Genomic DNA, 15,566 nt, shown 5'->3' with positions numbered 1-15,566 from the left:
CATAATTCAGGTCCTGAATTCATCTGTATCACTCAAGGCCTGGGTGTCATCGGATGCATTCAGCCACCTATATTTCATTACACAGTTGCAACTCCCAGGGATGGCCTGATCACTGTAGTACATGATCTTTGGGTTATTGCAATGTACTCTGTGAGGGTCTGCCTTTGAAGATGGAACAATTTTAACAGACCAAGTAATACTAGCCCTAGAAGAATTGTATCAGGTGCCTATAACATTACCCCTTGGATGAGTTTTAGTATATTGGATGAGTATATTACACTCTGTAGCAGGAGAGAGGGGCTCTCCTCATCTCCTAATGCTGGGAGAAGCACATTATTGGGAGAGTGGGGGATGAGCCCAGCTGTACAACACCCTTTCCCTAGAGGCCTGGCTACTGCCAATATTGCCTGCCTTTCGGTGCCAGGTGAGTTTTCCTTCTTCTGCCTGAGACTTAAAAAGAAATGCCTTTTGTCTTTTAAATGGCCCTCTGTCAGGGTAATTTATTTGTGTATTTTAAAGAGTATAATTTAAAATAATGTATTGCTTATTTTATTTGGCTCTATTGCAGTGGTTCTCAACCTGTGGGTCGGGACCCCATTTGGGGTCAAATGACCATTTCACGGGGGTCGCCAAACCACGCTGTCCGCCATTTTTTTCCCTTTTCCCTAGCTGTCCTACTCCCTCTTATTGGTGGCCACACCCACTTGGGGGTCACCACAACATGGGGAACTGTATTATGGGGTCACAGCATTAGAAAGGTTGAGAACCACTGCTCTATTGCATTATCTTATTACTTGCTGCAATACTATTGGAATAAAGCTGGCCTAAATGTTTAAATTGATAAATAATCAGATAGGTGGTCTGTCTGAGCTGAATCAGGTAATACATGTTACAATCTTTTAATTTTGTGTAAAAGTATTTTCTCTATTTTTAAAATTATAATTATTACTGCTGTTGTTATTACATTTTTATCCCACTTTTTTATGTATACTATAACTCAAAATGGTGAATATACCTAATATTCCTGCTATTTTTCCCATTGAGAGTGACTGGCCCAAAGCCTTTCATACCTAAGGGAAGCCTAGAATTCACAAGGCTCCTGTTTTCTCAATTAGTACTATCAATATTTATTGTTGTGGTATCTATTATGAATTAATCTTATTTTTTACAGTATTTTTGATTTGCAATCAATCAGTTTAGGTCAGGTTGATAATTCTGTTCCAACATTCACTTGTAATCAGTGGTAATTATTGTTCTCCTAGCAATAATCCGACAACTTACTGAAGAACTTTCTGTCTTGGGCTCTTTGTTCTAAGAACTAGAATTGTGTAAGAGCAAACACAACATTCAAATACTCAGCTTATCATTAATCCATAGAGTATCTTACTTTCCTAAAATACAACTTAATTATTTTGTTCTGTGCTTTCATCAGGTCAGATGTACAGTATGCATTGACTTAACATTGTTGTAAAAAGGTCAAGTTGTTACTCAGAGTACATTCCCCTGTAAGTTAAATGAAGCGCAAGATGCTTATACATATTCAGTCACAATATAGGATTTCTATGAGAAACTGAATGTCCTCCCTACTAATTCAAATAAAGTTTTTTTGTTCCCTATACAAAATTTTCTTATATTCTTTGATTTTCTGAATATTTCTAAAATAAATGTTGCCTGAAAGTTTAATCTCTCTCTTTTATTTCCTTATTTTGGCTTTGCATTTGTTGAGTTTAAAAACATTTAAAACAACTCAAATTTATTTTCAGAGTCTATATACTTTTTTCCTTATAACATTTAAATAACTGTCAGGAGGAAGATCAAATCTTGCTGAAGCAGTATCATAGCCAATTATGCTTCTCAAATTATGAAAATGCAAATGAAAGGCAATTAAGTACTGCATCACATACATGTCCATGGAATAATTTTCTTCAATTCATGGAATAAATGAACATTAGTTCTAGCAGTTAAATAATCAAAAAATAGGACAATCTGTTAAGGGTTCTATTGCATAACAATATCTGGGTCTCAGCACAGGATGACATCCAAGATCATGCCAATGTCTCTTGTTTAGAATCAATAAGTTTATTGTTGCATTGCGTTCTACATTAATGCAGCATAAAAAACAATGAAATCAGTAGTGGGAGAAAGCAGTAAGAAAAAGTGCAAGTATATTGCAATGGAGTCAATGCTACAACCAAGAGCCAAAAATTTCTAAGTTTAAAAGAAAGCACAAAAGAAAGCAGAAGAAGAATATTAATAATTGGAATTATTTCTGGAAGAAAATAATTCAATCATTTGGCATCTAACTCCTTCAATTTATCATCAATATTTCCCAATTTCATTACAGGGGTGGAGACAATGTTCCACTGGAAGCTTCCAAAATCCGCCTTCAAGGTATATGAAAGGCACTGTTGGAAAACTAAGAACTGTCAAAGCCTTCCTCAAGGAAGCATTAGGGATGTTGATCTGATATCGGAAAGGCTTCTTATAGTAGTGGTACCAACATGGAAAACCAAACTTGGAAAACTGCGCTGCCTACTGTAACATTTATGTAGGTATCCTGTTTGAAAGCTTACCTCTGAGGTTTTCACTGCTCCTAGTTCCCACAAAGAGGGTCTCTTTTCCCACTTCCCTGCTACATCTGTATTTTTCCACTTATACTCCAGAGGGTCTCCTAATTCTCCAAAGTAATTTCAGGAAGGTAAGAAGAAACTGTAAGAAGGATGAAAATCCATTCCACCAGTGCCCAATCATTAGTTTAAAGCAGGCAGTGGAAAAAAAAAAAAGTCACGATACGTCGCGACATATCATGTGATGCTGCGAGTTTGACACCCCTGGTTTAAAGCACCTGTCCCTCAGTTTAAATTCAGTTAATAAATAAAACTGTTTAGAAGTTATGCTTATTTCCAATTCAAGGTTGCCTTTGTTCTTTCCCACTGGGGAAACTAAGTCAGTTACACATTTGACTTGGCTGCTCATTTTATCTGACATGTCACATTGATTGGATAAACCCTTTATTATCTAACTGTCCTAACAGGGTCAGATGATGAGAACGTTTCTTTCCTACTAGCCAGCAGATTCATTCTTCAAAACCTTTTGGGGGGGAGTGGGGGGGATGCTGTCCATCAGCTTTGCTGTTTAGAGGCTCTTTAAATAATGTGTAACACTACAGATCAGATCCCATAGAATTCTATCACTTAACATAGTAAACCAAGTATTTTTGTGTATTCTTTGGGTTTCCCCACTATTTTTCTTTTAATTATATCCATTGTATAAAGAACTTCTAGTCTTTGACCATCTGTAAGATAGCTTTATTTAATTAGCAACAAGATTAGCATCAGAACCTGGGCTATCCTTAATAATAAAAGTTAACCCAGCCATACTGAGTAGCTGAATTAGCTATTATTTAAATTTCCCATAGTGGGTTGTATATGGGATGAGTCTAAAATATTGAGAATTTAGAACAGGCCTAAGACAACTTGCCACAGCCAACTTGCCACAGGACAACTCACAGCGGGACAAGAGTTACACTGATATCAAAGACATGGTAGAACAGAATCATTAAACAAAGGATGCAAAAGGAGGGACAAAATTAAATGTGAATGACAAACATTAAAATAATTCTTTAACTTAAATTGAATTGTTGAATTGTCCCACAGCAAGTTGTCCCTTGGTGAGTTGGCCATGGTGAGTTGTCTCATTCCGTTCAGAACAATGTCTGGCAGTGTTAATTATTTAGTTGACAACCTTTTGGCAGAGAAAATCCTTCAAAGAGCAGATTATGTAGATTTTCCTCAAATTTATTGCTAGACTTAGTCACAACCACAAATCTGGGAACTTGCTTTTATAGCAGATTTTACAGATAAAATAATTTCAACTAGAAATTAAATTAGTTGGAGCAGTACACTTTAGCGTAAGTATAATTGCAAAATGTACATATTGCTGCCTACCCTTCAGCAAATACTGAAGGGATTCACACACTATACTGAGCCAATTTTTTAAATTTTTTATAAAATGTTATGTTTAACATAAATTATGTTAAATATAATTTATGTTTAAAATTATGTTAAACAGATTAAACTAATACTATACACAGGTGCTCACACACACACACAGAGTGCAGAAAAAGAACAAAAGCTCTTCCTACATCCCCAGCAAGTGTAATCATCATTAACAGCTTATCACCATCTCTTAAAATAAAACCAACCCATATTTTCATCCCATAACTTATTCCCTTCTTTATAAATCAATGTTTAAAGCCTCATCATATCATCTTAACCAGCAAAAGTCCATTAAGGATTATCAGAAATAATTACAGTATTAATAAACTATATCTAATAAACCTAGTTTAAATACTTCCTTTTAATTTTATATCTCCTTTTCTAGGAAACCATTTATTTTAGCCTTGATCAAATAAACCAATTTTATATTCTTTCCTCTTTCATCTGACAATCCTTAGTCCCCTCAAACAATTTCTTAATGTCTGCTTTCTTTTCATATTCTTTAGAAGCCCTTTTTGTAATTAAAGTATTAAAAGGTTATCCACATCACAGTGTTTGTATTCTTTCTCTTCTCAAGAAATCTAGTCACATCATTCTTCAGGTTTAGTATTTGTGTGTTTTTTAAATTGTTAAATAATCAATAAGTCTCATTTGCAAATGCATTTTTTTAATTTATCCCCACTATTTGAACTTTTTCCATCTGTTATATGCTGTCATTTTAAAATCCACATTCAAATAAATTTCAGTTTTATTCGATGGAATTTTTTCCTCTTTAATGACATCATCCAGTTTTTCTATAATAACAGATAACTTTAAAATTATTTTCAGAGCCCAATAATCATAATTTCTCTTAAAAGATTTATTGATAAATTTATTTCCTTCTGATGCCCTCTAGTGACCAACTTTCAAAGCCATCAATTCTTGATGTAAACATAGAAATCTTTCCACAGAAAGGATTCTGATAGTTACTGTAATTTCAAAGTTCTAATTCAAGTCCATCTGGACCCCTAATTCATTTAAAAAATTATAAAATCAGCACTTCTGCTTTTTTTTTTGCAAAAGCCCAAATTATAATTAAAACTTCTTTCTTAAAAACTGAAGAAAAACTCAGTGAATACGATCACATTTGCAGCTCCGAAGGTCCTTAACCTTTAAAATGCAACAGAAAAAAAGTAAACTCCAAAATGATTAAGTGAGGTTTGGTTGAACCTTGAAAGGCTGCATTGATGGCTATGAATTTAGTGGAATCCTGCAAATCTCAGCTGTTTGAAAGCAATCGCAAAGGTCAGTTCCTGCAGTGTACTTACCCCAACTGTCCAGTATATAAATGGGCTATCTCAAGCTCTCTCCTCTCTCCAGAGAGATATCAACAGACTGGATTCAGCTGCCATTTTCAACCACAATGTTTCCTGCTATCCCAAGGCTGCTTTTTCACAAGGCAATTGGACTTTGTTTTTGAAGCGAAACGTTCAATGTTTATTTCAAAACAAAACAAATGCTGGAAGATTTTAGGACATGTCATATGAAGTTAGTAAGCTGGCTATGGAAGGGAATTATAACTTCATTTTCCACAAAGAAGTATATATTGATGTTTGAAATGCTAGCATTTGCCTTTTAAATGTATTTTATTTGAAGATAAGAGAATAAATAAATAAATGTATTTTATTTTACATGTATTTTATTTTACATTCTCCACTAATTAAGCATTGTGCAAAATGAGAACAGGCTTCTCTCCTTTTCTCTACTACAAAATCTAAAACTGTTCTCATTTTGCACAATGCTTAATTAGTGGAGAATGTAAAATAAAATACATGTAAAATAAAATACATTTTATTTTTCATTCAGCTTCCCCTCCATTTGTTTATTACTGGATCTTATGTATTATCAATTTTAAGCATATACCGTTATCATACAGCAAATCATATTAATACTCCTAAAACCATATTAAGATGTTTACAGTTATGTTTTACATTTCTAATTATCAGTTTGTATGCATTTCCATCAAAGTGTTCAGAATTATATACAGAGTCTTCATCAGAATGATTTCCTTCGTCATAACAATTCTGTTGTATTATGCAAAAGCTGTGCTTTATTTGCAGCATCATTGTTGCATTTTAATGCAGTTAAATGTATTTCATCATGTATTTTATTTAAAATGGCTAAAATAGAACAAAGTATATGGCAAAGTCACCTATCTAGAATAATTCATAAAATGAATTCCATCAATTATTATTTGGAAAGCAGTATAAAATATAAAATTAAATGGAATACTGTATCCTAAAGAAGGAATTTAGAATAATCACATCTGAAATAAAATTTCCTATTTTTTCTGCTACTCATTAATAGGTATCAAATCATTACAACTACCAGTATCAGAACAGACTGAAAACCTGAGGAAACACTGCCCGTTAACCCGTCAGATCAAGATTGAAAGATGCGGACAACCACAAGTTGGCAGCAAAATGATTCAGAAAATCTTTTTATTGCTAACCCACGATCGTCCGCATTTTTGCAGCCCAGATCTGGCAGCCGTCTTGCCACTGCACTTTTGAAGAGCTGATAACAAGACCAAACCTTCGAAGTGTTTAGTAGTTTTTCTAAATTACGGTAATGGTTAAACTGAGCCAGAACGATCTCGTTAAGTGACAGCTCACGTGGTCTTTTTTGGGTGCCAGGCAGTTTAGCATCCCCGCAACCGCAAGCAATGTCAGCGCATGCGCAGTCCAGTTCATCTAACAAACCTGGACAGGCGACTCGTTATTGAACATATCTGTCCTTACATTCCCTTGCCATCACACATTATATACGCCAGGACTCCGTATACCTTGGAACTATAGCTCCAAAACGCCTCGTCTTTAAGCCACTCTGCGTGCTGATTGGTAACATGGGAATTGTAGTCCAACTTTACAAGATTTCCAACATGAGTAGACTGTTTAGATGTAGCAGGAGCATACATACATATCTATCATACATACATATGTCATACGTACATATCTGTCATACATACATTCGCGGCTCAAGTTTTTAACAAATAGTCTTCCAGACACTTTTGTCCAACTTATTTCTCCTCTAAGTTAAAATTGCAATAACCAAGCACTTTTCCCTACGGCCCTCAAGTACAAAATTCTAGCTCCGCCCGCTTCCGTTGCAACGACCATTAAGTTCCTCTCAAAGGAGATTTCCCCTGTAACGGTTACTTGGCCCGCCAAGACAGGTAACCATCTTTATTGATGGAAAAGAATCCTCCACGGTGTAAAAAGGTGAATGAAACCGTTTGCCGAGTGGCCCAGCGTTTTAATTTTTAAGAGGTGAGTCGACCGAAGTCTGCCCGTGTGCTTAAAGGGAAAGCGGTAGATAGGTAGCGACGGACCGTTTCCCCTCTGCCCTCACTCAATATGTCTGCCTCTTACAGGCGAGAGCAGCTACAATTCGAAGCGCTGAGACAAAATGGCCGCTGAGGGCGGGAGGGGGCGCTCTAGCGCGGCGTCTCTGTTCTTCCGAGCGTACTGGCGGATTTGAGTCTCGCAGAGTTTGAGGCTGAGAGCGAGCGGGGCCAAGGGAGAGGTCGGCAGCCGCGAAGCGACGTGTTCACAACGGCTGCTTCTGTGATTTTTTTCCCGGGACCTGCCTCTGCTTCTCCGGAAGCTTCTGCTCGACTCCTCCGTCCTGCCTCATCATATTACTTTCTCCTCGCTCTTCCCGCGTGTGTGTGTCTCCGCGCCTTCTCCTCACGGCTCTCCTTTCGAAACGAGCCTTGGTTTTAGTCCGCCTTTCGATCCCTCTCTTCTGCCTGCCTCACCACCCGCCCGAGCCTTCTGCCTCCCTGTACTTTCCCAGTGGGAAAAGGTTCTCCTTTCCTTTTGCCTCAGTCAGAACCGTGTCTCCGGGTCCTCTGAATTAACTGCATAGGTTCACTCCTCAGTTTCCCCCCTCCCCCCCAGTCCCAGGAAAGTGGCTGCCTTTCGCCTCTCCTCCATTCCCAGTTTTTCACTTTCCCTTTTCTCCTTGATTGGGGGCCTTCTGCCTTCCCTCAGAGGCCCTACCGAGAAGACCCTATTCTGCTCTCCTGTAACTAACTTTCTTTGGGGCTGCCAGAGCCTCCCGCCCCCCTCTCCAGAACTATCCCTTTTGTCTAGAGAAATTGACTCTCCTCCTGTGTCTGTCTTCCCTGTTTGGTATGTAACCAAATTGCATTGCCTCATAGCTTGTTGCCTTCATTGCCTCTCCGCTGTAATCTTAGTGAGAACAGCCCTCTCAACCTTTTTTTGCAATAAATGTAAAATCTCCTTTTCTCCCTGAGCAACTCTTTCTGCCTGTTATATTCCACGTTGTTGATAATCAGTATGACTGCTTGTTTTTAAGACTTTCTGACTCCTTGTGGCAAATGTCCAGCCTTGATAACTTTATGTCTTGCTGAAGGGCTTTCCCTCACCTAATTATTTTTAGTTCTGCTGCTTCTTTGAATGTAACTTTTTCTAATTATAATAATTGGATAACAGGCAGTCTTTTCTAATCAGATTTTTTTAATCACCATCACTATCTCAGTGCAGTGTGGGTGACATTAGTATTTGGAGAACTAAAGAGGATGCCAAGGAAACTGCTGTTACCTTATAAATCTGTGTTTTCTCACTCTCGAGTTCAAAGGGGGTTGCATGATTCTTTGGCAATGAATGCAGCCAGAAGTGGCTACCGGGTCTTCTCAGCAAATTCCTCAGCAGCTTGCACAGAACTGGCCAAGAGGATCACTGAGTGAGTGTATTACAATTTTTAGCACTGCATTCTTCTCTCTTAATGACTTGTAGTCCGTGGCAATTACTATAAAACGTGTAAATTCTGTGACAATAATTGCCAAGGAGAAGTAGGTTTGCCACAGTTTTTCAGTATAGTTCAAGAATATATGTTATTCAAAACTGAAGAATCTTATTTTCATTTAAAGAAGCAAAGTCTTATAACAATTATTAAATTACAGCGAGTATTTTAAATATTTTAGATTAGACTTTAATAGACAGTAAGCATTCATAGAAATTATTTATATGCATGTTTTGGTTCCATTCACACAACTGAGAAACAAAGCCCTTATGTACATTAATCAATATAGTATTTTATATTTAACTTGTATAATTTATTACATTTAGGTTGTACTATTGATAATTGTTTGCCCCCTGCACATCCCACCTAATGGTTCAGTGGCTATTTTGACAGCCAACCAAAATCTATATTTGCAGTTGAAGAGAGGTAATAGTAATATTAATTTTAAAATGCTATGGAGCTAGAAGAGATGGCATTTCTTTTTAGTGTATCTCTGATGTTTTACAAGATTAGAAACACAAAATTTTGCTCTGCTCTCAAGAAAGCTTTCAGAGTCAAAGCTGAGTCCCTATGTTCTACCTATCACTAAATGATAGTGGTATAGAATGATAAGATTCTATAGGCCCCAGTTTTTGCTGATTAACAGTCAACAAAATGATGGTTAATTTGAAAGCTATTAACGGAATAATCTTGTTGACTTTTCGTTAATATCACATAGATGAGAATCTGGGGGGTTGATACTCTCAGTTTCTGCCTACTTGAGCTGTCTTCTGATGAGACCATGCTTTTTGGTGCAATGTTGATATATAAAATAGCATTAGAAAAACTTTTGATACACACTTTTTATTTTTTTAATCTTGGCATTTACATGCTGTATTCACAGTTATGCTATATATTTGAAGCTCTGTTTTCTTATGTGCAAGTTTAAAATATTGCTTATGTATTATTTTTTGAGATTGGAAGTAAGTAGATACAGGGATCAATTTCATATATTGTTTCAGCTTTTTGTCTCATTCATCATACATTGTCTATCAAAATTTGTTAAAAGCATAGAGTAGATATATAATAGATAATAATGCTGGAAAACCCTTTTCTTTCTCCATATCTAATACCTTACCAGGCTTTACTCAATCTGAACTTTTCTGTTCAGTTTGACTGACCTTATATCTGCAGTTCTGGACTATTTCCTATAGCTGTCCTTTATAACTTGATTGTCAGTTTCATTCAGCGGGCTTACTTCTTTAATTCCTTACTTGTAAAAAGGAAGATTATCAGTTCTTGTTGTACCACCTCATTTGTTCTGATAACTCTTCATTGTCTCATTTGAGATGATGTGAACTTTATAAGGGTTTTTAACCCTCTTAATATTTTAAGGAACGCAACACTGCCCTGTATAAGTTTATACAAAGTCCTACCATATTGAGTGGGTTTGGGTTGGTTAGCTTCATAAATTGACAGCCAAAGTTTGATTAAGATTGTCAGAGGAAGAAGTAGTGTTTCTGCTATTTACTAGTGTGGAAACTTGCTAGGACTGGCTGATCTTGAGTCAGTTTCCTGGAAAGCTGATTAAGGCTTTTCCATACTCTGGTATTTTAGCCTCAAATGCTGTAAATTTAACTAGTGATTAACTATCTCAAACTGTTACCGATCGTAAGAAGGAAAGCCCCATCCAATAAAAAGAATAGGGAGACCTAAATTCTATCCAATAGACTTACTGAATATTGGACTTGTAGTGCAAGCTGATTCTCTACTCTGTATGCATTCTACATTAATGATGTTATAGTAGATTACTAGTTTCTAGTTCCTTAATTGTATGAAGCGTTTCAAGTAAAATGAAAGCAGACTTAAAATATATATAATGTTGCAATTAAAAAGCAGAATAGAAGTAGCATATACCATTATATATATATATTTAAGGTATTTGTTGTGCAAATAGAAAAATATCCACCATCCTAAGAAACCCCAAAGAGAAAATTGAATTAGAAAATCAAGGAGTATATGAAATCCCATGCACCGCTTGTCCCAACACATACATCGGACAAACCAACAGAAGAATAAGTGCACGCATTGAAGAACATAAGAACTCAGTCAAAAAAGAGGAACCAACATCTCCCCTGGTTCAACACCTTAAAGCCACAGGACATGAAATTGACTTTAAAAATACCAGAACTATCGCCAAAACTGAACACTTTAATAACAGAATAATCAGAGAAGCCATCGAGATAGAAAAATACCCACACAGCATGAACAAACGAGATGATACCTCCCGCCTACCAGCCATTTGGAAACTGGCCCTTATTGACAAACGACTCCCTAACACAAAGAATGACACCAGATCCACACTCACTAAAACCACACAGGATGTCACCACCACACATTCACGCAACAAGCAAACCCAAAGCCACACCGATGATGAGGCACGACCACAAACCAGAAGCCAGACCACCGCTGCATCATTAGCCACTTTAAACTCCTCCAATCCATACATGAAGCAAACTGACACCCACCATGAAGATGAGGCACGACCACGAACACAAAGCCAAAAAATAGCAAGGCAGCCCACCATCTTAAATCCCCCTGCAACTCAGACTAACCTGAGCACAACAAAGCCCCCACCCAAACAGAACACTCCCCCATCCAATCAGAGCACAGCCAACCCCCCCAATCAGAGCACAGCCAACCCCCCATCCAATCAGAGCACAGCCAAACCCCTAACCAATCAGAACACACCTCCACCCAATCAGAACACAGCCAAGCTCCCACCCAATCAGTTCATACCCCCACTGGCAGTTAAAAGGAAGAAACAGCTAAGACCACACATTGCTCCTCGAAGCATGAAGCTGAAAACACCAGCCTGAAGATGATGAATGGGACTTTGTCGAAACATTGCCAAGACACTTCCAATTTTATGTGGGAGAAAATCGAATAACCAAAGACCTACACACACACACACACACACACACACACACACACACACTTGATTAGAAATAAAAACAAAAATGCGACTCTTGGGAGTATTCATATTGTCAAAATAATGATCACCAAAAGAATATCAAAAATAGAATTTAATCCACCAAGCTTTCGTCAAATACATTTGACATCGTCAGGGTTAAAAGGCAAACGCCGGGGGAAGTCTTATATACAGTTGTTTAATGCCGGTTTCCGGCTCCTGGAGCGTGTTATGAGCAGGGGAGGAGAAAAGATCCTGACCCCCAACCGGACCAACCCTGAAACAGCTAATGGAGTAACGTATGACAGAATGAAAATTAGCAATGGAAAGAGGATAGGTGCTGAAGTGGGGCGTGTGCTTGGGACTCAACTCAATCAGCTGGGGCCGATGACACGCTCGAGGAGCCGGAAACAGGCATTAAACAACTGTATATAAGACTTCCCCCGGCGTTTGCCTTTTAACCCTGACGATGTCAAATGTATTTGACGAAAGCTTGGTGGATTAAATTCTATTTTTGATAGATATTCTCTTGGTGATCATTATTTTGACTATATATATGTGTGTGTATATATATATATGTATGTATGTATGTATGTGTATGTATGTATGTATGTATATATATATATATATATATATATATATATATATATATATATATATATATATATATATATAAATGGAATGAATAAAGCGCGTTCACCAGGAGAGTTTAAAGTTAAAATACTTCAATTAAAGTATTTTACTATATTAAAAGGTTGCCAAGCTTTCGTTGGGAAAACTCCCCAACATCTTCAGGGCTGAGAGACCGTTTCTAACAAGGTGATTCAAACGGGTTCCATAGACGTCTGCGCGTGGTTCCTAGACTGTGCTAGCATTCCCTGCTGAACAGCTGATAGGTGGGGGGGGAATCGGAGTAAAGATTTCTTCTGTCGTTCTCTCGTCATCTTCAGGCTGGTGTTTTCAGCTTCGTGCTTTGAGCAGCAAAGAATGACACCAGACCCACACGAAGCTGAAAACACCAGCCCGAAGATGACGAATGGGACTTCGTCGAAACGTCGCCAAGACACTTCCAATTTTACGCGGGAGAAAACCCGAAAAACCAAAGACCTACATACAAATACTCGCGAAAACCTCAGAAAACATATATATATATATATATATATATATATATATATATATATATATATATATATACATATATATATACATTCTATTCTTCAACCTGTAATAATTTACTCTAATAAGAACATTTTGTGTTAACATTTTCAGAAAGATCCCAGATTTATTCCCTCTTACTTTGCTATTAAATGTTTACATTTGTGAAGAAGAAAACACACACAAAAATCATTGGAGAAATAATAATTTATATGTTTTGTCTAGCTAAAAGTTTTCGTGCACAAATAATCACAGACTTCTCTTACCCAAGATAAATAGAGAATAATAAGGTTCCTGTACCTCAGGATCAGCTTTTATTAGCCACAGATCTTAGTCTCTTTCCTTACTTTCTAGTCCTAGCCTATAAATCAATAAAGTGATTTATAGGCTAGGACCAGAAAGTAAGAGAAAAGAAAGCAGTTATGATAACCCATTGGTAAACTATTTAGACACAAGCTTTATTCTGGTTAGAATTTTGTGCAGAACAGAGTAACTCCCTTGCTCTGTTCTATTGAAAGTCAATCCTTGATACAAATCTTTATCATAAATCAAAACCTTTCATGATTAGGTAATTGTCACTGAAAAACTGAAGTTTTCTATGTATTTAAGGTAGTACAGGTGGTCCTTGACTTGCAACCATAATTGAGCCCGGAATTATGGTTGTAAATTGTTGTGCTTATAATTCAAAGCACCATGTGACTAGACCTGATTTTTTTTGACATTTTTTGCAGCGATTGTTAAGTGAATTCTGCAGTTGTTAAATGAAACAATTTTCCCCAATGAATATTTTTTGCCAAAAAGAAATAAATGCTAGAAACTAAAAAAAGTCATAAATCACACCATAAAAGTGAGCTGGTTACCAAGTGCCCAAATGTGATCATGTGACAGGGGGGGGGGACAAATGTGGCCATCATAACTTTGAACCATCATTAAGAGACCAGCTGTAGATCAAGGACTATCTGTAGAGACTATGGCAAAGAAGGGCTTGTTGAACTCTACTGGGAAGTACCATACATGTTTTTTTGTGCAAAATTCCTATTAGAGGGAATTATTGTTTTAACTTGAAGAACAGTGAATATTGATCAAAGTGATACTATGTCTGCATTTTTAGATTTTATTTTAGATATAACATTTATTAGATCTACGTTTATTGTTCTGCCTGAATGCTCTTGAAATTTTGCACAAACAAACTGAAAATTTTTAACACTTGTTCAGGTTTTTTTAGGGGTAACATATCTGCAAGTGCAGAGCATTGTAAATAAATAAATCATACTTTCTGAACTTCTTCCAAAGTAATATGTGCTTGGTCTTTGGAGGTTTTAACTTGCAGATTTAATATAATTAGAAATGAATATAGTGTTAAAATAAGACTCCTCTGGTACAAAATCAGTTTCTTCAGAAAGCTCATAATTACATACATAGTTGCTCTTCTTTTTTTACTCTTAGAAAGCTGTAAAGGCAATGCAGTAGATTGATTCATCAGTACAGGGTTCAAACAACTTCCAGAAGCCATATTTTAAAAGCCATTAAGGAAGATTGCAAGATGGCCATTGAAATAAATATTAATGTTGTACTCTGCACAGCTTTATTATGATTTGTGGTTTAAATATTTTAAATAACTAAATTTAACTTGTAAATATAAAATTAATGTTGGGCTAGGCAGCAAAAGGAACGTGATTGCTTTACACAGCAGTAAATGAGATCAGTGGTTAGGAATAATAATGGTTATGTTATCTCAAGGATCAGAGATAATACCAGCCCCAAATACCAGTTGTTTGGAAACACAAATACTATTTGGCAAGGTTGTGTTTGTGGATTCTCATTAGAATCTGGTTGCCGTTGGTGGAAGAAATTGCTGGAAAAGAGATGCCTTGATTTGATTCAGTTTTGCATTTCTAATGTTCACAAAGTAGAATTAAGGTTTAATTTTTGTACACAGGTGAGCTTTACTGTTCTAATTGCACAATAAACAGTTTCATATTAAAGCTATTATATAGAATCTAAATCTTGAAAATACTTCTCTTTTAGGCGTCTTGGTGCTGAACTTGGAAAATCTGTGGTGTACCAAGAAACCAATGGAGGTATGTCAGCAGAATAAAAAATATGTGAGATAGAAGCCGGATACAATCAGATAAACAATTTAAAATGCCACAGGCCTATGCAAGCATTCTTTGTTACATTTAGAAACTCACAAAAAGAAAAGCTACTTGACCAGACCAATCTAGTGTATATGAGTAATAGTAATAATACAGTAAAAACAATAAAGGTTAAAAGTTAAAGATGGCAAACAAGGTGAAGCTCATTCTCCCTTGCTAAAAGCCTGGGTGAAGAACCAGGTTTTCATGGTGCTTCTGAATAATAGCAGAGTGGGGGCCATCCAAATCTCAAGGGAAATCTAGTTCTCAAGAACAGGTACTGCTATAGAAAAACCATGTTTCTAGGATCCCAATAGATGACATTATTTAACCAGACAAACCTGGAGTATGCCAATCCTATAGGGTTGAATCGGATGGCAAATGTTGTGAGAGACAGGCAGTCCCGCAAGTAATCAGGTCTTGTGCAATGTAGGACTTTATAGGTAACAACCAGCACCTTGAATCACACCCGGAAGCAAACCAGAAATCAATGCAGTTCATAAAGCAGAAGTGTTACGT

At 36.7% G+C, this 15,566-nt stretch overlaps 1 protein-coding gene across 4 annotated transcripts in view; it reads left to right on the top strand.

Annotated features, from left to right (window-relative positions):
• Nucleotides 1-7,180: 7,180 nt before the first annotated feature.
• PRPSAP1 (phosphoribosyl pyrophosphate synthetase associated protein 1) overlaps nt 7,181-15,566 on the top strand; it is a 28,515-nt gene continuing 20,129 nt past the window's right edge. The window contains exons 1-3 of one of the 4 annotated variants that reach the window (XM_039327929.1): nt 7,181-7,306; nt 8,636-8,747; nt 14,941-14,993. In XM_039327929.1, the coding sequence (XP_039183863.1) occupies nt 8,665-8,747; nt 14,941-14,993 (136 nt within the window). In that variant the 5' untranslated portion in view covers nt 7,181-7,306; nt 8,636-8,664. Of the gene's footprint in view, nt 7,307-7,454; nt 8,748-14,940; nt 14,994-15,566 lie in introns of those variants that run through there. The other 3 variants (XM_039327928.1, XM_039327930.1, XM_039327926.1) reach the window with 3 other exon arrangements.

This window comes from Crotalus tigris, unplaced genomic scaffold, assembly GCF_016545835.1.
Source record: "Crotalus tigris isolate CLP2741 ecotype Arizona unplaced genomic scaffold, ASM1654583v1 scf7180000024370.6872682, whole genome shotgun sequence".
Taxonomy (NCBI): Eukaryota; Metazoa; Chordata; class Lepidosauria; order Squamata; family Viperidae; genus Crotalus; species Crotalus tigris.
The sequence above is the reverse complement of the archived record's forward strand: the minus strand, read 5'-3'. Positions and strand labels throughout refer to the sequence as shown.